The sequence below is a fragment of the Chroicocephalus ridibundus genome, chromosome 1, assembly GCF_963924245.1.
Source record: "Chroicocephalus ridibundus chromosome 1, bChrRid1.1, whole genome shotgun sequence".
Lineage (NCBI taxonomy): Eukaryota > Metazoa > Chordata > Aves > Charadriiformes > Laridae > Chroicocephalus > Chroicocephalus ridibundus.
The window spans coordinates 99,580,976-99,608,298 of NC_086284.1; the positions used below are offsets into that span (position 1 = coordinate 99,580,976).

Sequence of the window (27,323 nt, forward strand, 5' to 3'; positions counted from 1 at the left end):
AGTCCACTAATGCCCTCAGGGTGAGCTTCATTGCGGGTAAGCTCTGAATATGCTGCTCTTGGAGCAGCTGTCAGAACTGTACAAATCAAATGTCCAGGGAGGCTGGTGTGACACTAGTTTCAGGCTGGATCACCATGTTGCTGTAATACTATTATTGGACTGGGAATGTTGAATACGATTGGTTGTCTTTGCTGCAAAGCATGCAACTGAAAACTTGTTTGCCTTTTGTAATGTTGAAGAAAGTGACCCTTAGTAAGTGTATGTACATAGTTGTTGGTAATTGCAGTCCATTGGTGTTTGGATAAGGTCGTGTATTGTATTTTGAGTGATGTTTGAACATTATACTGATACTTGAACAGTTCTTCAGAAGCTGCCACAGCCACACAATGCAGGTACTAAGGTATACCTGTGACTAAATCATAAGAGGAAAATATAACAGTACAAAAGTCAACAATAAGTTTTGAGAGTGCTTTTATTAAGACACCAAAACTCCGCTAAACAGATTCAGATAGTCACAACAGCAGTTTCTGCTGAGCATGCAAGGTACCAAATACATGCTACTGCTTTGCATTTCATCCTGAAGACTAATGCTCCGCTTTTGTAAGTGGCTTAGCTCCACCGAAATGAACAGGCAAATCTCTAGTCCAGTCACTTTCAAGCAGTTCAGGATTGTAAGTACTAAAAACCAGAAAAATATTTATAGTAAAATAGCTTATCCTTTCACTGTGTGCAGAAGGTAAACACATTATATATTTGAGAGCAAACTGAGCAAAAGTTAAGAGACTCCTACATAGTAATAAGCTAATGTCTGTGTTCATCAGACTCTAAAATTGCAAAGATAATTTGCAGTTTCAGTAGTGAACTGCAACCGAATGGATCTTTTTTTATATCAGGATCTGGTAACTGATGTTTCAGCAAGGAAAAGACAAGTCAAAGATTTTTACTCCTTATAGATTCACTTGAACCAAAAGCAGAATGTAAATGATTATTCTGAAATATATCAATGCATTTAAAAGGTGTATATATAACCTCTAAGATCAATCATTATGACCTTTTGCAAAATGTAGAAGTCCTTTACCCAGTAATCTTATTACCTATCAGAAATTGGACTAGGGGGTTAGAAAAGCAGCTTTGCAATTTTATTCTGTACCTAAATATCAGTACCCAAATGCTATGGCTACTAAGAGTATTTGCAAGTTCAATTTAATGGCCAATTTCCACTTGAGAGTTATTTGTAATGGTTCCATTGAGCTTATAGAGGAATTAGCTTGTTCACTGTAAATTACTAAATTACACGTAACCCAGACACAGGAGAGATTACCACTGTGTAGGGTGAGCGCACGCAGCAATCAGAACCAAGGGGTGGTGGGGACAAGTAACCGCACTGCTTTACTCTCCGTCTTCTAACACGTTCACTGAAGTGGAGGTTTGGGGCAGCAGAGTGAGGAGTGCTCCGCAAAAGAGTCCTGCAGAAGATGCTTACCGTGTGGAAAAGATTTTTATTCCAGTTTATCCAGCTGACCAGACTGTTCTTGTATCCGATGGACCGTGTAAGCTAAACCTTTGCTGCTGCAACAGCTCAAATTTATAACTACTCTGTTGAAATTGGAGTGTTCTTACTTGGGTGGGCAGCACACTCTGGGGCTCAACTGCACAATCATTGTGGTCTAATTAAACAAAACACATAGGTACCAATTGACTTCTCTGAAAAACATGGGCTGCCAGCAGCAAAAATAGTTTCTTTTTTTTTCCCATGAGTCCTGGATTAAATAATTTACGATCGAATCTCAAAACTCATGCTGAAGAACACTCTGAGTAGATTAAGTTGCAGATTCATGGTGCCTTTTCTTTATTTGGTGGCAAATCTAATACTTGTTCTCCAGCTTTTGTATACTTAAGGCGTTGCACAAATAGGTCTGCAACGTTGTTACAGCTCAAAGTTTCAACCTCACCTTAAGTAAATAGTGAATTACAAACTAAAAAGCAGATCTCTCTTAAGGGTTTGCTGGTTTACTTCCTGGAATATTTATAGAAACACACAGCTTCTCAAAAGTAATGTCACAGGTGATGCTAAGGTGGGCACATAGCAACGTGTCACAGTGGGAGAGACAAATCTTGGAACCTGAACAGAGAACCATGAAGAAATCTTTCTTTTTTCCCTTCTATTTTATCCATGAAAAAAAAAACAAAATTCACTTCAACCTGGAGCTGCAGTGACAAATAGTTCTTAGGACACCAGGGAAGAACCAGATTGCTTAAAAAAAAAAAAAAAAAGAAAAAAAAAAAGAGGGATAGAGAAGCCTTTCAAATGTGACGTTAATTTGGAAGAGTCAATGTTGCAACCAGTCCTAACCACCACTGTGAAGAGTAATGAATGCCAAATGCTGAGTGAAGACAAGCTTCATTTCTCCACGTGATGAGACGTGATCCAACTAGAAAAAATAAAAACCAAACTAATCATGATTGAGAAAGGTAATCTGCTACCTTCCAAAGAAAGTAAATATATAGGAAAGAAGAGCTGAGTAATTCCAGCATCTAAAAAGAGTCATTACCTGAGACTCTAACATGCTGATTAGGTATAAGCATTATGAGCCTGACAATATCCTTTATGCTACAACCTCATTGCCCAACTCCAGAATTCCCATTACTATCAAGGGTTGCAATCACCCGTGACTACTCGTGAGAGCAGAATGATGAATGAAGACAAGCCATTCTTCTCTCTGTGGAGAGGCTCAGAGACTTCATACATAAGTTTTCATTTAATGGACCTAGATATGCCCTTTACAGTGTATTACGGCTCCTCAGTGGGACCTGTGTCACGATGGAACTGTACAGCTGCTGGAGCTGTACCGAGGACCCCCAGGTGCCTTCCCTTTGGGTTCCCAACAGGCAGCCTTGCCCAGCCTTTGGGAAGCAATCAGAGCATCACCCTCATCTCCAGTGATCTCCTAGGAGCTGCCCACAGATGACTACAGAGGGTGGTCTCTGTAACGTAAGACTAGGGAAGCTATAGGCAATAGTGACTATTCAAGAATTTACAAGCAGACAGCTGGTTTAGTCTTCCCTGTCCTTTCTCTGTGATATATGCTAAGCATTATTGTACTCAGTAAGGCAAACTAAATTATCTGCAAATACCATCATGATGAGTCTAGTAAATTTACTGTGGTCATGGCAGCTGCATTGTCATGTATGAGGCCGCCATCAGGAAAGAGTTACTGACTAACTCTGGTAACAATGTCAAATAAGCCTGTTCCCAGAAACAGAATTTGATCAAATCTGCAGTAAACATCCTCGAGTTGTGAAGCAATGTTGAAGGTGTTCTTTTCAGCAAGCCAGCTTTCTCACCTATCTCTCCTCCTCTCAAAGCAACAAACATACAAATGGTGGTGAAGCAGCTAGAACGCACTCATTTTACTGAAAAAGTGCTGAATCCTGTGGCATTCTGGAAAAAGTGTTAACTTCCCAAGTTGCAGAGGCAGAACGTGTTGTAGTGGCTAACACTCCTCAGAGCTGTCTTTTCAGACTCTCTGCAGGCACTTGTAAGCATTACCAATATTTCAAGCTCTTTACGTCTAACATCCCACTATTTTCTTGAAAAATACCCCCTCCAAAAAAAAAAAAATTTTTTTGCAGAAAGGGATAACTGCTGAAGAAAATTAGCTTCTGAAGCAGATTTATAAAGGGAGTGGTAAAGTTTCTCTCTTTTATTGTACTAATCCATGATTCAAAACCAAAAGTGATATGCTTTTTGTGGAAACAGTTATTGGTGTTCTAAAGTGGTGGGTCATCTACTCTGACTGAGACTGAAGCCATGAAGGAAGATGAAGAGAAGGCTGTCTTCCTTCTCTGTAGTCTGCAGTGTTTGAAAACGCGAAAGAATAGTAGAGATTTCATTCTTACTTCTACGACCTTCACCCACAGCAAACAGGACAGAGGTTTAAATACCCTTAAACAGAGGATGCTCATCTGCAAGTATTTAACCATTTCAGGAAGAGATAAACAGCTAAAAAAAGTAACTGATCATGATCCAGTACTTACATCTGGTAACCTGGAAGTCACTAATCATAGAACACTTGGTAGCTGAAGTTGTCAGACTTGATTCTAAAGTTGTACCTTCCCATCTTTCGCTGGTACTGGAAAATGAGAAGGCTCACAACTCCCACCACAAAACCAAACACAGCAAAGACAATGAGGATGATGTAACCAACTCCCATACCAGCCTCCTTCTCTCTCTTCAAATCAGATGCTAAAAGAAATGAGAGGTGAAAGAGAAAAGCATTTACTTTCCTAAATCTTTCCCTTGGATAAGGAGCCATCTTTGCCTACAAATTAGCCAGCATGCATGTTGAAGCACAGAGCTGTAATACAGAAGTGAATCAGCCTTTTGGGGAGGGTCATTCTCCTGCAAAGGTCTGTGAGCCACACTCCAAGTTCTCTTTTTACATACAGGTGTAGAGTCCCCCCAGACATGAGTGTGATGTGTCTTTGGAATTTGACTCTACAATTTTCTGTTGAAATAAGAATTAAAGGACCAGCACTGGTGAGCCTTACTTTCAGAATGACCCTAGAGGTGAAGCATTCTCCCATCTCAATCCTGCCCCCATTACTCTATGATTATTGAAAACCACTTGATTTGCTTTTATCTCATATGCAACACCTCTTTAAACACAAAGTATTTAGGGAAGGATTCTCTGTGTGTGCTGGGTCTCTAAGCTCCCATTCTAGTCAGCAGAGATCTGGCTTGGGCAGTCATGGAGATAGGTAAGCAAGTCACACTGAAGTGGTCACCATGGGCTCAATTCTGTAGCCTGAGCATATGCATCTAGTGCCACCTGAGAAGCCCAAGGGTCTGGCAGACATGGCATGGGACCGGCAGGAGACCTGTAGTCTTTTGGAATATTACCCAGACACTGAGGGGAAGGAGAGAATGGGGCTCCATGGGTCATGAGCAATAAATGCCTATGTGTGGGCAGGAGTCAAGTCCCTTGTTGTCAGCTGTCTAGCTAAGCTCCACCGACCATTGCCAGAATGTGTTCGCCTGGTTCACATGTAGACAATTCCACGCGTCTGTCCAAATCTGCAAGCAGAATCCCCTGTCCCTTTCGTGTTATGCCTCTATTCATGTTTGTGCGTGTACTCTTGCACACTTCTAGTTCCTTCTTGTAAATGCTTGATGCACCTACAAAAAGATCTAGTTGTTTGCATACATTTTTCAAGGAAGCAATTATTTAGCCAACCACTTGTGCAGTAGCTGAGGTGCACAGAAGACAAGTACTTATGTATGCCTGACCATAATTACAGACAAGAACTTTGTCCAAAGGGCATTGTTGGCAGCCACAGAGGTATGCAACCGCGGTGTCCAAGCTACATAACCTCCAGGGCATCATTTCAAGGCAGGCCAAAGCACTCTTGCACAATATATTGAGGTTTATTTCTGAATTTCACTGTGAAACAAGGGAATAAAATGAAAATGCACAGTGGAAATGGCAGCCTGCGGCCAGGCAGAGACAGAACAGGCCTTCCTGAGGACAGGTATCAGTCGTCTTTGCTATAGCATGTGGCCAAGAGATATAGGCAGAGCGTTAAAGCTTTTTTCATGTTTCACTGCAGCAGCTTACCTGACATCATAATTCATGTTGTCTCCTTCAACACAGAGGTGTGTATCACTGTCTAGGTCTAGCCTCACACTTAAAACACAATATGAGCATCCACTTGGAAATAGGAGACAACATCTTGTAGTGCCACCTTTGCCTAGGAATTGATGTAGCACAACCCAAATAAAGCTCCCTTCTCCAGAGTTCCTTTTATGTAATGAGTATTTTTCAATATTACAAATGCATTGGGGTCTCCAGTGAAAATGGAAGGGATATCTACTTAATGTAAGTGCTGTACAAAGAAAGCTGTATTAATTTTTTAAATTTTTAAAATGTTTTAAAAAAGAACTAGTTCAGAAATGAACACCGAAGGCCTATTCTAACAGATTAATAATTGCATAAAATAGAAGAAAAATACAATATGCTAAGTCACAGCCTGTTTCAAGTTCTGAAGGAACATTGTGACCATCATGGCAGAGGAGAAAAAATACCCTGAATCCATTAACAGTCCAGCATTAACTTCTCTCCACAGCCAGAAGAGCATTAACTGACTGGCAAAGCAGGCAACCAGTAGGAGGAAAGGGGGTGACTTCCATCTATTGACAGTAGCCATGTGTTAAAACTCTGATGTTGTTGTATACAAACACTCTCAATGAGTATTTTACAGTAATAAGATATGAGGAGGCTGGAGGAGGCCAAGTGACTGAAAATGTTAGGGGCCACAGTTGCCCTTGAAATCATCACTCGGGGTAAAAGCAGAAGAGGCAGATGAATAACAACTTAAGCCTTGCTTGTACACAGGGCTGGTGTTCGCTCTCTTGTAACCTGACTGTACCACTCCACCAGATTAACCAAGGTGCTGAGCATCAGCTAGGCTCTGTCGCCTTCCCCCATGGCAGTAACAAAGTCAACAGCAGGGTGTCTAAGGAAACACGACAACGCAATCTCTTATCTCCTCTTATTTTGGACTTCAGAGCTCAATATAATTGCAGTCTAACAACAGTAAACACACGAAAAACTGAATGCAAACTAAAAGAGCCAAGCTGCTTTCACACTTTACAATTGTAATAACTGTTTGATTTTGTGGCTGTTGAACTTGCTACCCTGTGCAAATAGCTACAGAAAGCACGTTATCTTCTCCCTTTCTACATTCCCTTGACAATCTGACAGTCACTTCACCAAGGAGGCCACATGCTTTCCCACGCTGCCACATGGCTTTGGTAAGAACGCCTGCTCCTCAGAAAAATATGCAGAGGGGCATGAAAACCTTGTATCACAGGTCTTCAGGTTCCTTTACCGGTGAAAAGGAATCTAAAAATGGTGGTTACTCTGTGTCCTCTTTTTGTAAGCCTCTATTCATAACTCACCAGCCGATTTACACAGGGGTCCCCAGGATGTTCTGTGCATAGCGATGGTTTCACCAGTCTTCAGGGATCGAACCGCATGGCATCTCTGCAACGATCAATTCAAACTCCAACAAGTAATATGGCTTACTAATTAAAAATACAAAGCCTTCTGATGAGTATGTGAAAGCCCAGTGCTATTCTCACTCATAAGGGGTTTTGTTTCTTAATGTTATGGTTTGTTAAACTGAAATCAGCAGGAAGTTCAAAAGAAATTGCATTAGGGAAACATCCATACAAAATCTGTAATTGGTCACACTGGAAAACACTGCTGAGAACAGACATTTCACGCAGACAATCTCTTTCCTTTCATTAACTTTCTGTTTGTTTTAGAGAAACCCTTACAGGAGAATGAACTTCTCGTTATTTCTGCATGCCAGGGTTTTGCAAACATCTTTGTTTGGATGTTTCTGCTGCCCACGGCAGGCACAGCAAATACTACAACCAGCACCAGCAAAAGCAGTGGCAACTTTCAGCCCCTGCCAAGCTGTGTGTCATTTTGAAGCAACGCACAATGCTTCAGTGACATGTGAACTACTAGGCTGGGAACTACTAGTTTGAAAGCCCTGCCTTGTGAAATGTTGGGGATTAGCTGCTTTAGCTCTGCGTGAGCAGCACTTGCAGAATACACAAGCACACGCTCATCTTCTGCACACTCCCTTGTGGCACGGTTCAGTTTGTTTGCTACCTTGTTGTTTTAAGTTGCAACCTAAAGGTCTCTGACCGGAACGGTAGCCTTTTGAAGGTATTCAAAAGATACTGTGGTTCTCCTGGAATTGCACATAAAAACAAAGAAACTGCAGTACCATACAATAACCAGCAAAGGAAAGCAGGGAAGGGCAAGGGTGTCTTACCAGCTTGTCTATGCAAGAATGTCTCACCAGTGTTACCAGCCTGGTTACACTGAAAAACCTCTACAATCCATTGTCAACAACGGTGTCTTTAGCTGGGTCAGCCCCCAGAAGAACACCCATGTAGCTGCGACTTTGGCCTACCCTTGAATAGTTTTCCCAGCTAGGTGGAGCCATGAGGGAATACGGTTACATAGCTGCTCCCTGATGTCAATGGTTTTTTGGTTCCACGTAGCCATGGAGCCACCACATCCCACCAAGCATATGCGTGGTGGTGACACATTGCTCCTCTTCCCATTCGAAGTCATGCTTCTTACTCATTTCTCACTACGTTGCTCCCAGCCTGTCTATTTTTTTCTACTTTAAACGTTAGAGCACCTTACTGTCTTGTGACAAGAAAACAATGAATAAAAAGACTGGGCAGGAAGAAATAATAGAAGATGTAACTCTCAATCTGGTGAGCAAAGAGTTGAAGTAAATCTGCCCTGAACCAAGTCAGTATTGTCCAGAGTAGAAGACAGATCAGAGGATCGGAACCCAGACACTGGGCACTTGCCCAGACATCTCACATTATTTCCAAGTATAGTCTGTTCTTGCTCCAATTTTCCTTGGTCTTTGCACCTCCTGCGGCTCCCCCTCCCTTCTTTGTAAAAGCCATTGCCATCCTTTGTAGATGCGTCTAGTACTTGTCTTCTCTGCAAAACATTTTAACTGCTATCTGAGATACTGAATTCACTAACTTTTCATAGGGGGGAAATTTTGCGTAGAATAATAATATGTCTTACATATATGTGAATAATATAGAAATGAATAATATAGAATACATGAAAGCAGAGGGCCTCACTGATTAACCCTGCTGTGCCTTGTTTACTGCAGATGTCAATCCCAAACAAACCTCATCTTGGGCTAGCAGAATTACGCCGTCGCTGACCCCTGTAAGTCAGATCAAAGCCAGTCCTTTAGTTAACCGTGTCCCTGCACTCTAATCCACACAGCTAAAGCCTGTTCTAACTGCAAACCCAGCGGCTCCTAGCAAAGCAACTGTTTGATTCCTTACAGCAGCCACACCAGCCCACACAGTCCCTGTCCTGCCCATCCTTCTTATTCCCCTGCCTTGCACCCACCACCATGTCCCTCCTCAGCTGAGCAGGGCACACAGCGAACCCGGGGAGGGCACCACCTCCTCCAAAGAAAGCCACAGGCTGGGGGTTGCTGAAGCACTGATTTTTAACATGCATATTCAGCTGTGAAAACTGGAGCCATCTTTCCATCTGTCAGTCGTGTTTCCTGTCTCTACTTTTTTTTTTTTTTTTTTTTTTTTTTTATCTGGAGGAAGCTTTATACTTTGAGAAAGGAAACAAATATCTTCTGCTAGCCATTTTTAATCTTTTAGGAAGAGATCGTTTGCTTTATAATGGGCTCAAGCTGAGTTATTTAGAGCTAGAGGAAAGTGTTAAACAATGGAGCAACACCAAACTGTTAATGAAAACATCCTTGATAAAAAAAGAGCCAGCAAGATTGGCAGAGGGAGAGGAGAATTCCTGTGTGTCTGATATCAATTAAAAAAAAAAAAAATCCATCAGCAAAACCTATTTTTTGTTATTTCTATACTGGCAACACATTTTTAGATGAAGCAGTGTGTATCACTTACTTAGAAGTAAAAAGAAACAATGCAATGCTTTGGAACACAGACAGTTAGAAACTGAAGTTGCTATCAGAACGTTGTTTGGTTTATTGCTTTAAAAAGCAATAGGGTTTTTAAAAGCCATAATAAACTCTAATACAGTCACAGCCCTAGAAAATTCACGCCATCGAGCTTCCTTTCCTAGCACCTAAACTCTGACCTGGAGAGGCAAATAAATCTCAAGGTGGAGGAAGAAAGGACAAAAAAACATCCCAAAACAGTTTACTCAGACTTCCCTGCTGACACTGCCAATATAGGTGCTCACTTTTCTGTGGCATGTCCACCTGACCTGACAAGTTTCTGCACAGCCTATCTCATTGTGGCTTCTATTCATTTCCTTCTAGCCACCGTCATGCAGAGGTGAAAGGTTCAGTTCTCAGGTTCCCCAGCTTTTATTTCCTCATTTCTGTGCAAGCTCAATGCTTTTAATGACAAGGATGAGGAACAGGAAGAAAGGTGGACACTTCCGTACGGTTGTAGTTCTTTCCCTACTCCTCTTTGCTCTTAGCAGAGAATGAAGGAAAACTTCAAGAGCTATTTTAAACCCTGTTTGGAAACATTACTCCTTCAATTCCATAGCAGGATTGCATATGGCATGTCAGAGAATAATAGCGTATCGGAGCAAAACACTTACTGTCCTGCAGGTGCTTCCTGGTGTCTCCATACAAATACGTATTTTGCAGTGTAGGTAAACGACAGAATTGTTGACAAAGGAAAAAATTTTCATCTTAAACTGCGCTTTGCTTGAATTCCCATTCTCTAGCAGTGTTGTGTATGTATTTGGGATGGGACAGCTGAAAAGGAAAAAAAAAACCATACATAGCAGCTAGGGCTATAGAAGGCATATTGTGGTTATAGCACAGAACTCGGGTTGTAAGGCTCCCTTAGAAAGCCAGACCAACCCTCCATGAAGCAACTCTCCAGCAGTGCAGGGATGATAAGGGGCTATTTGCTGCTTTATTCTCACAGTATCCAAATAGAATAGGAGATTCAAGAAGTGGTTGGAGAGTTGGAAAAGGAGGGGAAGAGTGACAGAAAGTAGGGTTCAAACTTGGCTTCACCAAACACAAAGTGAAAGAACGTCATATTAAAAGGAATAGCTTTTGTTACTGAGCAAAAGGACTATCCTGTATTTTACGGTCGTGAGTCAGCCCAGGGAATACAACATCGGGGTGAGATCAGGGATCCAGACAAGAACAAATCTCTTTTACCAGAGGCTGCATTAATATTCTTTGTGAGTCACAACACATAGGAATCAACTAATCTACATCCTCATTGATGAAAGTCACATAAGCTCTTGGTAATATCTGAACCACAGAGAAAAAACACACACTTTTCAATGTTCTTTCACGACTTACTGCCAAAACCACCTATTTCCTCAGGTCAAAAGTATTATTCCTTTACAAAACTATGAGGAAGACAACTAAACTCAAACAACTACCTCATTACCCTCTGAAAACATTTTCTTTTCTTACCTACCTTCCTTGTTCAAAGAATGTGTGACCAGTCAGAATGGTAAGGGACAGTATATATGAATGATGAGAACACATAAAAAAGACATTTAAAATATAATTAAAATATATATTTAAAATATTATATATCACCAGTCAGCGCCACCAGAAGATCTAAATGTGCGGCACATGCTATTTGCAAGTGGCATTGCCATACCTGTTGCTGATAAAAGCAAATGAGAGGGGATCCACTGAATTATTAGTTGGAGTCGCCCAGCAGTCAGTGAGGACCACCTTGAGCTTGCTGTCTGCTCTCTGGATCCCCACTTCAATTAGGACATCATCACTGGCAGAGACACTGAAATTTTTTGGTATTGGGGAGTTTCCAATGAACAACTGCATTTCTGTTCTGAAGTGTCCAGATCCATGCAAATCCTCAAAGATGGTGTAAAGTCTGAAACAACAATTAACTTCCTATAAAGACCACAAATTTGACTGTGTTTCTATAAATCAGTGCCTGTTTCTCCACCTCTTGCACATTAAAGTCATGAAGAGTTATCTGCAGTCTAGAATATTAAGACACTGTTCAAGAGGCTGAAAATGTACCACGTTTTTAGTTGGGAAGGTAGGGAGCATGGAAACGCAAGTGGGAAAATACAAAGGGTGGAATGTCCTGGCAAAACAAATAGAGCCAAGAAGGATATTTGAGTGGAGCTGAAGGGGAACAAGACTATGAGCTGCCTTAAAGTTAAATGTAAGGAGAGTAAAGGCTTAGTGAAGAAGAGTAGAGCCTAAAAAATTAAGAAAGGACAAATCTGAACAGTAAGTGAAGGACATGAGAAAATTATGGAGCTCAGAGAGAAGGGGCCCAACAAAGACGTTGTAGGAGGATGGAAAGGAAAATACAATCTCTGGAAGGTCAGGAAACAGAAAGTGGATTTTTTGATGATAGCTTAAGCATGGTGCTAGGCAAGAGAGAGGAGCTGCACTTGTACAAAAGCAGAACAGTCACCATCAGAGAAAAGCTTGTGCTGCCACCCTTTCTTTGAGCGTGGTTTTGATTTTCTGTGAACAGTGGATGAGATTCCCTCCTACTTGAAGATGAGGCCTTTCATAAAAATGTATTTGCATTACATGTCTTCTCTATTTTCCAAGTTGATCGAATAAGGATTTGTGCGGGTTAAAAATTGCCATCCTCGTCATGCACATAGCAGTCTGCATGCCTACATCAGTTGAGAAGATACATCATTGTTATGTTCCAAAAGCAGGAAAATACTGCCATTGCGACACATGATTGCCCAGGCAGGCAAAGAGGAGTCAGGAATTCTGGCTCCCGAACCTGTACCTGTAGCTCCCAAAGGTTCATTTTCATCTGTGGCTTAGCCAGGCAATCACCAGTCTTGTTGGCTGTTGGATCTATTGAGACATCAGATGGAGTGGGAGAGAACCCCATAGCAGGGATCACCTGAGCACAGGACTCACAGGATGGCAGACTACTTGGCATAGCAAGTACTGTCACTGGATACAGCTAAGGTCCCTGGGGATTTTTCCAATGCAGCAGTGCTCAGCTGCACAACAGCATTTCAAAGCAGAGAGAGTCGTTACTTACCCTTCTGCAGTGTATCCAGAGGAAGTCAAGAGATCGTTTTGAAACACACAGTGAATGGGACTGGCAACTTTTAAGTGGTGGATTACTTCCTGAGCAGAAATGTCATTCCGAAGGATGGTTTTCACTACGGTATTGGTCATGTTCTGGAACACAGAAAGCAAGCACAACTTGTGAACACCATTGTATTATCTAGGGATATAACAGAGCTACAGGGTTACCAGCTTCAAGTGCTTAGGACTTCTCCGTTCTCCTGGCTGCGAGAATCAAACAGATTAAACCTCTATTATCTTATTTGCTGTACATTGAGACAATAAAAATCCACTGGCCTTCCTCCTCTTCCTCGGTCTGCTCCACAAGGGAATCTCTGTACTTGGGCATGACCTGAGCATAGTGTTTGGTTTGGGATCCAAAGTGATAGTTATTGCTCTTTGTCCCCATTACTGGTAGCAACTGGGGTATTTGTCTAAATATGATGATGAAATTGCTTTTAAGAAAAGAGAAGCTTCTGACAACTGCAGAGGGAACATAGAGAGACATGGGAAGTGGCTCTCAGTTTGGAGAAGCCCTTGAGCTTTGCTGCCTGATCCCAAAGATTCCCCTTCTCTTTCTTGCTTGCCCTGCTCCCCAAACAGTGAGGTAACTTTCCACTCCCAGGAAAGGTTTTTCTTTCTCCAAAGAAACTTTGTTGTCCAACGTTTCAGCAACTAATAGATTGTACTCCTAGTATACTGGTCTGCCACTGCTCCCCTTCCTCACTCCACCCCCAAGACCAAAACAAAATGCTCCAGGACTTCTTCATATTCACCGGCTCAAGGGACTTACAGTCTCAACTTCGGTGCCGCAGTCCCTCCAGCCTGCCTGCAGCACCACGTGAGTGCTGTTGCTGATGCTCACGTTGCAGCGAGGCTCCCCCAGGTACAAGGAGGTTTCAGGGATAGACTCCTGCTGCAAAAATCTCTTCTGGACAGCAAGGATGATCTTCTCTATTTCACAGAACACTCTCACTGCATCTTTAATGGAAATCTCCTGGGCAGGTTTAACGAGTGGGACAGGAGATGCTTGATGAGAAACATCAGGAGTAGACACAGGATCCATGGGGAGAGGAGAGAGCACCACGCTGGAGAACGTGGTGTGCTCCAGAGCTTTGCGCTCAGCGGTAGAGAAGTCCAATGAAGCAGGGGAGGAAACATGAGTTGAAGTTTGCAAAGATGTCACAGGTAAAACTGTGTTGTGTACAGGTTTCTTATCCGTCAGTGTTTCCTCTTGGCTGAAAGAAAATGCTGAAGAAATACCAGAAATAAAGGTATTGTTGTAATTCACAGATTCAAATTTATTTTATAAGGTAAGAGCAAGCCCTTAGGAGGAAAATCCCAGTTACTGGCAGGAAACTAGCTGCTTTTGTTTTTTTAACCTGCTCTACTTACTGCCAAAGCTGTGGCTTTTTTTAAGAAAGAGTGCAAGAGATACACAAAGTGCCTGTAAGTGCTTTACTTCCTGAGAGCTGCAATAATTAATGTGGTCAAGTAAAACATGTATTTTCATCTTTGGAAGCTCAGTGCTTGCAAGAGATCCCCAGCTGTAGGCTGCTCGGCAAGTGTTCATATCTTTTTGCCTAATACAGTAGGAGACTGCATACTTCTGGCTGTGGGGTAAAAACAGGAGCAGAGCTTGTTAAAAAACCTGGCCCCATTTGTGACCTGTTGGTACGCAAAAGATATGACCCTGAGCACTTTGGAAAGGCCGTTCTGGGGGAAGTGCAGGACAAATCTCAGGTAGCAGGCCCACATTGCACATATGTGTCCTGAGAGACACAGTGGGGAGTTGAACAAATGTGTTAGTAGCTATTTTTAATGGTTTCAAGAAGAAAGCAAGCAGGGGAAAAGGGGGAGCACAGGTTGAGGTCAATGTGTACACCAAACACCCAGCATCCAGCAGAGGCTCTGGGGTTACCCCACAGCTCTTTGCTGGTAGAAACAACCTAAGTATTCATCCACCACTGATTTAAAGAGCACCAAGCTAATGAACTCTGTTTGCAGTAAAACACAAACTCTGTGTCTCATTGCACAAAAATTCTCCTAAGTAATTTTAATGGGTTGTATATACAAACTGCATCTATTTCCCAAGCAACACAAAATCTGTACATACATTTATATCCTTCTGGAACTCCCCATCTTTCAGAAATGCCTCAAATTAAAAAGTTGCTGATTTTCACGTAAGAGGAAGAAAAAGAAAAGTCTGAGCTCTTTCATAACTGAATCTCCTAAAAGCTCATTATCATAACGCTAAATATCTCAGTTAAACAAAACTGAGCAAAGGCTGGTATCAGTTGACAAATCCTTGTGACTTCAGCCAAAGAGTAGCTTATCACTGTGGTTACAAAAACAAATATAAATTACTGAAGAAGCCTAAAAGAATTTAGGAGCTTAAAGACCCATCATATGTCAGCTAACAAATGATTTAAGGGAAGAGAGAAACTAGATGAATTGACTCATACAAAAATGTAGTTTGTAATACCAACATTTCAAACCTTCTGCCATACAGCAGTCAAACCATGTACCTAGTGCTTTCTGTTACCTTCCCTATTATCACTGCTGTCCCCTCTGCTACTGCTAATGAAAATAACTAATAATCTTGACAATCCTATTTAATTTTAATGGAAAATATGAGAAAACAGAACTGTTAAAAGAACCTTACAAAGACAGCATTAAATATTAATATAGTAAACTCTCATAACAGAGTATTACAGTCAGAAATATTTAAAGTCCGCTGCAAGACTTTTCCCATTAGGATCCAGCTGAAAACAATGAATCAAATTCATCCCTGGCAAAATTTCAAGACCTGTGGTGTGTGTGACCATGATCCAGTAAAGATCAGATCATAGAATCATAGAATCATAGAATCATTTAGGTTGGAAAAGACCCTTGGGATCATCGAGTCCAACCATCAACTCCACTCAACAAAGCTCTCCCCTACACCATATCCCCTAACACCTAAACGAGTCTTAAACACACCCAGGGATGGTGATACCACCACCTCCCTGGGCAGCCTATTCCAGTGTCTGACCACTCTTTCTGTGAAGAATTTTTTCCTAATGTCCAGCCTAAACCTTCCCTGCTGCAGCTTGAAGCCATTCCCTCTTGTTCTATTGCTAATTACCTGTGAGAAGAGACTAGCACCAACCTCTCTACAATGTCCTAAGCATTCAGTTAGCCATTCAATAATAGAATTGTTTTTTGCCTTTACAGCTTCTTCCGGGCCTTTCTGGATGCACATCAGCAAATCCTTCATTGCAGCTGCACTGGTAAAACCCAAGTGTGTTGTGGCACGATGCATCCGGGGAGCAGTCGTCTTCTTCGCTTTTGCATTCATCATAATCTGTTGGGTATATTTAAGCAAAAGACAAAGGTGGAGAGCTTATAAATGAAAATCTGATGCTTCTGAAACTGGAGCATGGTCGTATCACCATGATATCATGGTGGGATTACACCTCTTAGGTGTGATACTCAACTGGACCTGTCAGGCAGCTGCTGGGTCCAGAAGATGTGGGATACTAGAAGTACAGCCCAGAGGGCTAATTGCAAGGCACGGACAAACCCTCCAGGAGCTGTGCTACCAATGCTGATCAGCAGATACTCACTGAAATGTAGGCACCCTGCTTCAGAGCTCCTATCCTCCTAAACTGATCAATAGCCCAAGGGGATGCTTCTAACCCCAGGTGCTTCCTCAGCTGCCTCCCCCATTCCACACTTCTGAGGAGATGGTTAGTAAATGCCCAGCATGTGTGAAGCAGGAGAGTTGCATGAGTGGTCCAAGTTGCAGTCTAGTTGCTTTCTTAATTTTTAGCTGGACAAAATTTTCACTTTTGAAAGAAAAATATGCTTTACTTCCCTTTCTCTTCCCAAGATCTAATTGTAACTGTGCAAATAAGTGTGTACCACCACCTAGTCCCACCATAGGTAGGACTCAGAAAGCAGCACTAACCACCTGTTCTATGGAGACCTGTCTCTGAACCAAATAATTTGTTCTAGCACAGGTTTGAGCGGGGCAGGAACTCTACAAAGCTCTACTGCAAGATAGTCATGATCTTACTAATTAATGGGATATGTAACTTTCCGGATTCACAGCTGTGAGGGTAACAGGCAAAGAGAATTCACAGGACAGACCATATACAAGTTTCTCAAGTCATTTTGCATGATATTCTAATTGACATCTTATAAGAATATTCTTTGTACAAATGTACCATGTTAATGATATAGAATTTGGTATTTTATAGATGAGACACTGACTTGCGAAACAGAATTCAACAGCAGTTAGTCACAAGAATAACATTTCTTGTTACCGACTTAAATTACATATAAAGGAAAAGAAGTTGTACAATCAGCCATTGTGCTGGTCTTGGTAAAGTGTGGACTTTCATCTGAACTCCCAGCCCACAGGTGTGTGAGGAAAACACATACTCCCGGTGCAGAAGAATTCACATGTTCATGTATTTGTTTCTTGGGGTTTCTATCTCATGCGAAATTATCAGTGCAAAGCAGAGGGTAATGTGTTTCAAAATTATTTTAAACAGAGCTAATTATGACTGCGTAGAGACCTGTTTCCACTGGTAGCTTATAAAACCTTCTAACATCTCCATATCTTCTTCTCTACAAAATTAATGCTAGCCATAGAAAAAGACCGGTTGGTTTTGTCATTTTGGATCAGGAGTACCTCACTCCTTATTTCATCTTTTGATGTTACCTGAAAAAGCTTATTGGATGGATAAACAGGAGCAATATAAGGAGAGAGAATTGCTTTTCATCCAATTTACAGATACTTTCACCTCAAAAAGCACAAATTAATAATAGGCTTTGTCATCTTTCTAGTTCCGAAGAACTATTGGGATACAAGCTGCTCCTTACCGTTTATGGAGAGACTGCTCTTGTCAACTGTGAAATAGGAGCTGTGTTCAAAAGCCTCACGAAAAGTGGTGATGATGTAGTAGATATCCACATCTTCTGCAATCAGTAAATTGAAACTTACCACTGTGCTCCCATTAGTAATACCCCTTACCAACACTTTAATCAGACCAGCATCCATCTGCTGAAGAACCTTAAGGGGCAGAGATTTATGTACCTAGAATAAAAACAAAATGCATGTGGAGATGGACAAATAGAAGCAATTACATTTTAGGCTTTGTACACTGCCCAGAAGAAAGCATTACGCATTACATTTGTGGTTCATACTCTTGAAGGGAGACACAGAAAATTGACCTTTTGCTTTATAAGGTTTCCACTCTACAGCAGCTGAAGGATATGGTATATATTTAACCATGAATATTAAACAAGCTAAGTGATTAAGATACCTCATCTGCCATTTGGCACAGTCCTTGCCTCTGGTAACAGCAAGGGAGGAGAGTGCAGGGAAGCTCTCATGTTCTGCCTCTCAAAATGCCTCCAGGGAGAGGGGGCAACGCAATATGAGGAGGAGCTGCTGATGGAAGTGGAGATGTCTCCTGACTCTCCACACTGCATATATGTCTCAGAGGGCTGCTTCAGCTCGGGTGCATTAAAGCTTAGAGCAGACCACCCTCAAGCCTTTCTTCACGGCCGATTTCTCACCAGAGCCCAGCAAATAACGCCTCTTTTTAAAATGTCCAAACCAGGATAAAGAAAACAGAAAGGTGTTTCATTTAATCAGCACAGACACAAAGTTCAACATCCCATCAAGCTAGTCTTCCATTTGATTTCAGAAATATTTCATTAAAGTCTTCCCTGAGAAGTATCATATTATTTCTGCAAATTCTGGCTGTCATCAGGGCACACAGCCCCAACTCACAGTCCTCCTCGAGAGTCCAAGAGCCGGACTAGGAAATGGCTTAATGTCAGTGGTCTAATGTAATGCTCAGGGGTGTAGGCAATGACTCCTACCAAGGAGATCCCAGGGAAAAACAAGGGTCAGTGGTGGGAGCCGACAGGAGAAGCAGTTTCATTTCTCTTGCATCCACGCACAGAGCTCGTGCATTTTGCCCTGGATTTTCCCGGGTGACCACAGCTCCTGCGCACCGCCGCGCCAAGCCTGACTTACCTGCCTGCTGTGTGTTATCCAGCCCCAAATTACTTGCCCGCTATGTATTATCCAGCCCTGCAGACAGGCACAGATTTTGCAGGCGTGCTGCAACCCTTTCCTGAGTTGTCAGAGCTGATGTGTGTTGCATGCGCTCGGTGGAAAAGTAACACGCACGGAGCAGACCCCCTGCGTGTACCTGGAAAGGGCTCCCATGCACCTGGCAGTCCCACACAGCAAACCTTGCGGTGTCCCACGGGGCACACAGGGAGAGCTGGGAGGATGGAAAGAGCTAACTGCCCCACGAAAGCCTGGGTAGACCATACTCTGTCCTTTTCAGCCCCAAAATCTCCCATTGCACCAAGCCAAGGGGTTCTTGGCCTCCTTCTCCTCTCTCTTTCTGCTGTTTCACAAGCATGTACTGAAAATCTGGAGGTCAGCCACAAGTTTTCATCCTTCATAGTTCTTGTCTGAACTTCTGGAAATTAAATGCACACCTGTGACATCCTCTTAGCCCACCCCCGATTTCACATGTATTCCCTTCTCATCTGTCTCCTGAATATTTTATTTTATCAGTGCTTCTTTTTACCTAAGGCTTTTTGTTTGTTTGTTTGTTTGTTTGTTTGTTTTCTGTCTTTATTCATGTTTTTCCTCACATAGCAGGACTCAGAACTTGAAAAGTGTCAAGGGGACATTCACATTATTTGTATTTAGCCACTAGGTGACACTACAAAACGCTTTATCCAGAAGGCTACATGATTTCACAGCAGGTACCACACCCTGGGTTATCAAAATAATGGTTGATGAAGTGGGGCTAGAAAAAAAGGAAAAAAAGAGTGAACTTTTTAGAAATAAATATTCAATATATAGTACCCTTGAGCATGAGGTTTTCTTACTAGACAAATAAATTATCTCGGAATCCATCATTTTACCTACAATTTCTGTAGCACACAAAGGAAACACCAGCACTGCCAGACCAGGAGAAATCATTATGCTAGAGAAGAGCCACAAGCAAGGGAGAGAACATGAGCAAAATCAACACCAGCATCGAGGGAAGGGAATGTCCTTTGCTCAGGCAAGAAAAGCAGGAGGCAGCTAAAGTCCAAGTTCAGGGCCAGAGGGAAGGTACACTAAAACCGATCTAACGGGATGGGAAAGGCCAACAGGATTTTGGAGTAAAAGGGAAGTGGCAGGCTCAGGCAGCCCAGCTCACCCCATGGGTGGCTGTGGCTGGGACCACATGGTGGGTTTTCGGGGACCACCCATCCATACGTCTCAGGCAAAATGTCAGCAGCTCGTTGGAGCTATTGTGGGGACCTGCACAGGAGCCTGCGTGGCCAGCAGAGCAGGGAACACACTGGCAGTCCGGAAACTGGAAATAAGTAAGTAAAAGGTACATTAATTTGAACGGAACCCTGCATGAAGAATGTTTCTTCACTCAAAGAGAAAAAAAAACCCACCCTCCTCCCTGTCTGTTCTTTGACTGCACCTTCAGAGAGAAGGTTCTAGAGCACACGTCGGCACAGCCACCATCACCAGCAGCTTTAAGGATGTCCCAAATTGCAGATAAATTCAAATTAATAAAAGGGGTGAAATTACACTGGAATAATGAAACTGCCTTAATCCCTGTATTAACACTCATTCCACATTCAGGTTACTTTAACTGCAATCATTTAAAGGCATTAAGCTACATCAAACAAAGGCTATGTCACTTCCAAATTAAGGGCTCACCTTGATAAGGCAATACCATTTATGAGTTTCACACTTTTTGTCAATCAGTTAGTTTTAGGTACACAAATTCAAATCAACCTTTTCCACTCAGGAATTTAATGCACCTCAGTGAATGCATTTTCAATTCAAACCTTTTGTTTTCCTGATTCATTTTCTTGAGGACAAGCCCTAGTGCCATGATATTCTTCTTGGCAGTTGCAGAAGAGCAGCTGAACAAAACCCAAGAAGACTAAAATACTCTGTCACCCTTAGCTATGTTGGTTTTCAGTTGCATTGCAAGGAGGATGGTGAAACTAGCCTGGACGATGACAGTGCAAGTTGTTACCTCGAGTTTTCACCTCATTCTCGTCTACACATTATTTAAAGGACAGTGTTTCCATTTGCTGTGCTGCCAATTTAGCCACATGGCACTTAAGTGCTGGGGCAACTCTACGCTAAATAACATTACACACATTAGGATTTATAAATCCTCTGAACTGTAGGTGATGACTCCAAAGAGGTATTAAAAAAAATAAATCTCTTGCAAAGTTTATTTAACTGGAACCTGATAATGCTTTTAAAGCCCATGAAACTTTCCTCACTTTAAAGGATCAATTTCTGGCCCTTATAACCTGAAAAGAAAATATGCACATCTTTCTGTTTTCCTAAACTTCCTTTTCTTTGGCATCTAGAAACACAAGATTTGCAATAAAACACTCGCAACATATTTTACCACATAGAGTAGGTATGCAACTACAGCCTATATACAGTGTCTCAGAGGTAGATGGAATCAGCGCTAATGCATCTCGCCAGCTGATCCACAAACCCGGTGCACTGGGAAAAGGAGTTAGTTCCTTATAATCACAAGAGATCATTTTCTGTTTGAAACTTTGAGAACCCAGTAACACTGACACAAAACTTACTTTAGTTCCGTCATGCAATCATTTTAGAAATTTTCCAAATATATTTGTATCCGTGATTTTTCGGATTAATGCATCTGACTGACTGAAGAAAATATATTCATTTTAGTCCATATTAATACTATGCTATTCCAAAACAGCCTCGGGCAGAGAGCGATGCTGAACGAGTGCGAGGTCAGTGGAGAATCGCTCCCCTTTCACTTTGCTAATCACGTCACTCTCATTTTGCGACTGTTTTCCTGATGTGACAGCTTGGGGCCAAAACAACTCGGAGAAAGCTGTGCTCCGCTAACGCATCCAGAAAGGTGCAAACCGGTAACGCAGCAGTGGGAAACTGGTTTGATATCCAAGAAAACATCAAGCACAGCCAAACGGATCACGCTTTTCCCCACGCTGGCCTGAGCTCGGCTCGAACGCACGCTGTTGTCAGTGCAGCCACTGCAGACAGCTGTAATTCAGTGACAGGTTGCAACTCTGCACGCAGGGAGAGTTTCTGCAGGATTTGAAAAATTCATACCGTTGTCAGCGATGGATTTACCACCACAGTTATCAAGGCCTCTAAAAAACACAGACAGTTAAGGAGAGATAAGGAAGGCAATAAAGCAGCCCTGCATAACTATCTGTTTTCCAAGCACAGGTGTGTTTGAGTAAACACCAGCAGGAACAAACTTCTGATAAATTCACTAAGAAATTAGGAGGGTGATACTGTCAAAGGCAATTCCCGAGAATTATGAGAGCCTTAAAGGTGCAGCTGATATTGCAGTGTGCTTTGATATCCTGCACTCTAATTAGAAGTGAGGGCAGAGGTGACCTATCAAGAAACCACTCCCTTTCCACATCAAGGGCTAACAAAACCAAGGATGATTACAAGAAATGCCACTCTCAAGGTACTGTGACAAAGGATAATAACAATCATACAGTTCATTAATATACCGCTGTGCAGGGCAACGATATCAGAGCACTTCTCAAATATCCATTAACTTTTCACCACGCCCCTGGAGGAAATCAATAAGCCAGGGTATGAAATCAACAACCGGGTGTGAGAAACAGAGGAAATGGAGGCACCAGAGAATCCCCAAATCCTGATCTCACTCTAAAACACAGCTGCACGCTCATCCTGCAGTCTCAGGCAGTCAGGGGAACTCAGCCCTCACAGCTATGCCAAGGGACGCACATGTGGCATACAGCCTTCACGGGGAAAAGATTGTACACGTGGTTTCATTGAGATGGGTAACTGGTCCCATCCTTCTTAGCCACTTACTTCATCAACAAAGAGCTGTGCAAAGGTTTGGTATTCCTCACTGCTTGTGTTGCTAAAGCCTGGAGAGTATTTCACGTTTGTTATCCGTACTGTGCCACTAAGTTTCTGGACGTCTGCAAAGTAAGAAAAAGACAATTTAAATACATGTTCCATGGACTGTAGTCTTAGCACCTTACTCTGCCCTCTCTGACCCCCAGATGACTCTGAAGAAGGGCACTGACCTCCTGTAGGTCTTACATCTGCCAGCTCTGTCTTGGATGCATCTGAAATGCTGCTCTATGGCTATGCGCGGCACCTGAATTCCTCTCCTAGACTCGGCTAGCTGCCACAGCTCCCTCCAGACCCAACGAGGCAACACCAGTCCCTCCAGAGGGCAGATCATTGCAGCACCAAGCTCCTCCCTCCAGCCTCAGGAGAAGGCCAGACAGCTACCTAGGATTAGACGTCTACATTTTAGACAGTTATTCTAAGGTTAGATGAACGCCAGCAGGGCGTACCCTTCCTCCCTGAAGTTGTATCTGCTGAATCATATTAAGGCAGCCTCAAATGTTTCAGGTTATTTCTCGGTATCACCAGTTTTGGCATTGTTACTACAGACACTGAAGGTGATCACAAGCAGGAGAGAAAGGGCTTATCAAGGCATGATTCATATCCCTAGCATCTTTTTAGTGGCTACCCAGGCAAGCTCACTGCCACCACCCGATATTGACCATTGCCACCCAATTGTCTTCACACTGCCTGCCAGCTCCTAACAGATCATCACTCCTAGCGTACCAAGATCTAACATTTCAATGTTTTATATGCATATAGGATAGTCTTCACCAAAGACTTCAAGACCTCTATCATCTGGCTAAGGTTTAAAATTGTTTCTGAATCAAGTGACGTGACCAGTCTACTTTCTGATGTACCAGCTTGCTTTCCTCCCTACACAAATTTGTCCTGATTTCAACAGTATATAAGGCACCAGGTTCCAGCTCTGAGACTGTCAGACTCCTATATTGAGTTTTAGCCTCCCATATTAGCTGCATTTTCTGAACCAGGAGGAATTGAAAAGCCGGGCTCTGCATAAACTCAGTGGGCCATGTTACATCAAAGCTGTCTCTAGTCACTTTGGGGACAATAATCCTTTGAACTAGGACAAGTACTAGAGGAAAAGAAACAGTCATCAAGTAAAGCTTTGCAGGGGAGAGGAGAAAGTCGTGCCTGCTTAAAGCAAGCCACCGAAGGAGGCTTCCTTTATCCCAGCATACTTCTGATCCCAAAGGAACCCTCACCATCACCAGACAGATCAAAGCATTTGAGGTTGCTTTTTGCTACAGTTTGTTCATGTTGTCCCATGAACATCGGTACTTAGGTGATAAACCACATTCAGTTATCTGACGGTAAGAGGGGAAAATGTTCTGAACGATTTTCAAACAAAAAAGAACAATCAGCATTTAAAAGAGATAACAGACTTCATTAAGAAGAGTTAGCTGAGGTTGACCCTCCAGGTCAGTGATGTTGCCACAAGGAGGAGCTATATGTTAAATTCCACCAAACATGGATTTTTGCCCTTGGAATTTTCTGCCCTGGGCTAGTGAGATACCACTACGCTGGCTCTTCCTCTTGTTCGCCAGGCGTAATCCCTACACAAGCTTCTTTCCCAGCAGAAGCACTTGGCTGAATATTTGATTCATCAGGAAAAGAAAACAGGTTTTTATAAACTGAACTTGCTTATGTAGAATTCTTCAACTTGTTTTCCAGCTTCCAGCTGGAAAATGACCTTTGCTTTTCTGCTGTTAATATTAGGTATTTTGTTATTTGAAAAACAAAACAAAACAAAACAAAACTTTTTTTTGTTTTAATTTTTTAAAAAATCCACATTTTTTTACTCTTCCCTACATTGAAAGGGGGCAAGCAGAACACAACATGTTGTTCAGTTCAAAATTACTTGTTTCGTCCATTTGGCCACCGAGGTCCCAAATCAGTTATTTGCCCGGCTGTGTCCCCAGATCTCACCCACGCCAGGCGGAGCAAAGGATACAACATGAAGAGAGAAGGCAAAAGCTGAACAAGGGCATCATCATGGCTGCCCAGAGCTCAGCAGGACTGGAGAATTGGACACTGTGGCACTGGTGATAGGGACTGGTGGTACAAGAGAGGTTGGAGAAGCAGCAGAGCAGCTGAAAAAGAGGTTTTCCAGGGAGAAAGGAATGAGGAAGGACCAGAAGAGGGGCTGGGTGAGTGGAGGCTCCCAGGAACAGGAGATCATAGGGGAGGGGAAGAGGAAAGAGCAGAGGGAAGTGCGGTTTGGGCTCGGAGAGATGTGGAGGGCATGAGAGGCAGAATAAAAGCAAGCAGAAACAAAACTGAAATAGATATCACTTACTAACACACTGAAGAAAAAATACATTTAGCAATGGGCAGAGACAGCAGCATTCCTATCCCCAACAAAACCAGAATTTAAAGACCAAATTTGACTCTAACCTCGAAATACGATCCAGCTCCAATCTACAGAAAAATCCCCTAATTAGCGGCAATACCTCTGCCCAAACACAAACAGATTAAGCACCCCGCTGACAGCCTAGTTACTCTCAATTACAGCTCTTGAAAAAGTGGCTCCCGGGTTTCCACGCAGCTCCTGCCCCACAGGGGATTTGCAGGGCTCTGCTTAATCCATCCTCTGCTGAGAGGAATAGGGAGGAAGGGTGTTTGCCTTCACGGGTCTCTAAGGTAACTCTAGAGGCGGGGGCTGCTGCAGTACCCTGGTGCCAGAGCACGGAGGAGAAACCAAGACACGTGGCAAAAGGACAAGCAGCATATGTTTCGATGTGCCACACTCAGCGCACTGTATGACTTGCTTCATCTGCTTTGAGATGAAGAAACGTAACATCGATAAAACTAACTGCCAAATTACCAGAAAGAGAAATCACTTTGACAGGTTGAATTAGGAAAAAAGAGATGATTCCTGCAAGAAAATAATTTTGACAAAGAACAAATAGCTTCCGACACCTTCATCCCAGACCACTGATTCCAACTGTGCATCTTTCCTGACTCTGAGTGAGGCTTTGTTTCTCATGCAGCCAAATTACCATGCGTGCAGGCCTCCGCCGAACGTATACTCACTGCAGTCCTTGGCTGGGCTTGGCGTTGGGCTGGGAGCCAGAGAGGCGCCTGACAAAGCTGGTGACCGCAGGGCTCCAGCATATTTCTCGGACCAAGAGCTATTCTCTCTTCCCATCTCTACATGTGCTCTGAGGGTGGCGTTGAGGGAGGGAGCACCAGCATCCCCTGTGGCTGGCAGAGCTGTACCAGGGCCACCTTGAGAGCTGGCTTGAGGCACACCAGAAGTTGTGCGACTTCTGGTGGTAGCAGCAGTTGTTTGATTAGGAAACGCCAGCAATGGTGAACCAAGTTGCTCTTGCCCAGCCGGGCCCATGGGCGCATTGGTGAGAGCAGCCACTCGCTGTGGTGCACTCGAGGAAGCCTCTGCCACAGAGCTTTGCTGCAATGGACTTATGGCCACCCACTGCTCTGCACTCATGGCTGTCTCCTCGCTGGCTGCAACCCCCATGGCTGTGGGGCTATTGTCCCTGCCGAAGCCCATCTGTGGTGCCAGGCCTTTTTTCCAATGGGCTGGAGGAGTGCTGGTGGGAGAAGGACCATGGGGCACTTGCTTGTCACCCAGGAGCAGTGCAGCAGGAGGGTGTATGGCAGTGCTCATCTCAGAGCCTACAGTAGCCACCATCTCGGCGGTGGCAGGGGAAGCAGGCCCTGCAGGGCTTACTTCTTCAGGAGCAAACTCTGTGCTGTTTATTACTTCAGGAGCCATCGTTTCAGTGAGAGGGTCCACAATCTCACCTGCAACACAGCAAACGTACATTGAAATGGGACCTCAAACTGGATGAGGAGGCACCAAAGGTCTGACCTGAAAATGGGACTGAGACCACCCAGCCACGTGTAATAGCTTACGGAAATGGCTTGGATATTTCATTAATACGTTGTAGCATACATGATTTTTATGGTGTTGAATCTGGTTTGTGCCTACACAAAGAAGCAGATTTGATACCTGGGTCCCCTCTTCTGGTTGGCAGGCCATGGATCATTACAGTGGGAGGAAATTAGCCACAGATATACCAAAAGAGGAAAAAGTACACCTTGTGTCACTTATTAGGCTAAGAAGGATCAAGAAGGATCTCAGAGAGATTTCATCTGAAGATATAGATATGGTTCACCTTCATGTTCAGAGACAGACCATATATATACTCCTTCGGCCAGAGACTGCAAAGGTGCATCTATATACACTTTGTGTGCTACGTAAACTGTTGCAACAAAAGCAAAGGTAAAAAACCACAATTTATTCCAATCTTTCGTGGGAAAGGGAAATTACATGCCAGTCTTTTGCTCACCCTCACAGTTTCTTCCAGGTCGGGATGGATTGGTATCCATGGTTGTCTTGCATCTGCACAGGTACGAGCCCATCAAATTGATACACTCTGCGAACACAGAGCAGTCATTCTCGGCGGGAGAAGCACATTCATCCCAGTCTGTAAAACCAAAACCAGAACGTCAGTCAGACAGCCTCCCTTCTGGCTACATTAAGCTAGAAATAATCATAAAGCAGTCCTGTCTTCAGCTTTGGAATTTATGAATGTGGTCTTCCTTTTTCGTCGGTTACCTGACAGCCAAGCTCTGAGTGATGCAGAGCCCTGCCTGTGTTGTTATTCTCTCACATAAAAAGCAACCTTTGTCCTTGTACTCTGAAAACAATTTTCTCCGGGTAAAGACTTTATTAATTTTTTTTAGAAGTAAACAT

At 43.0% G+C, this 27,323-nt stretch overlaps 1 protein-coding gene across 1 annotated transcript in view; it reads right to left on the reverse strand.

Moving 5' to 3' along the window:
- Nucleotides 1-503: 503 nt before the first annotated feature.
- UMODL1 (uromodulin like 1) overlaps nt 504-27,323 on the reverse strand; it is a 48,422-nt gene continuing 21,602 nt past the window's right edge. Inside the window, exons 11-22 of the mRNA XM_063337307.1 lie at nt 26,917-27,054; nt 25,634-26,368; nt 22,529-22,641; nt 17,494-17,707; nt 15,830-15,967; nt 13,415-13,872; nt 12,593-12,735; nt 11,201-11,437; nt 10,167-10,326; nt 6,962-7,046; nt 4,039-4,246; nt 504-2,432 (exon numbers count right to left, since the gene is read on the reverse strand). Coding sequence (XP_063193377.1) covers nt 4,059-4,246; nt 6,962-7,046; nt 10,167-10,326; nt 11,201-11,437; nt 12,593-12,735; nt 13,415-13,872; nt 15,830-15,967; nt 17,494-17,707; nt 22,529-22,641; nt 25,634-26,368; nt 26,917-27,054 — 2,609 coding nt within the window. The 3' untranslated portion in view covers nt 504-2,432; nt 4,039-4,058. The remainder of the gene's footprint in view (nt 2,433-4,038; nt 4,247-6,961; nt 7,047-10,166; nt 10,327-11,200; nt 11,438-12,592; nt 12,736-13,414; nt 13,873-15,829; nt 15,968-17,493; nt 17,708-22,528; nt 22,642-25,633; nt 26,369-26,916; nt 27,055-27,323) is intronic.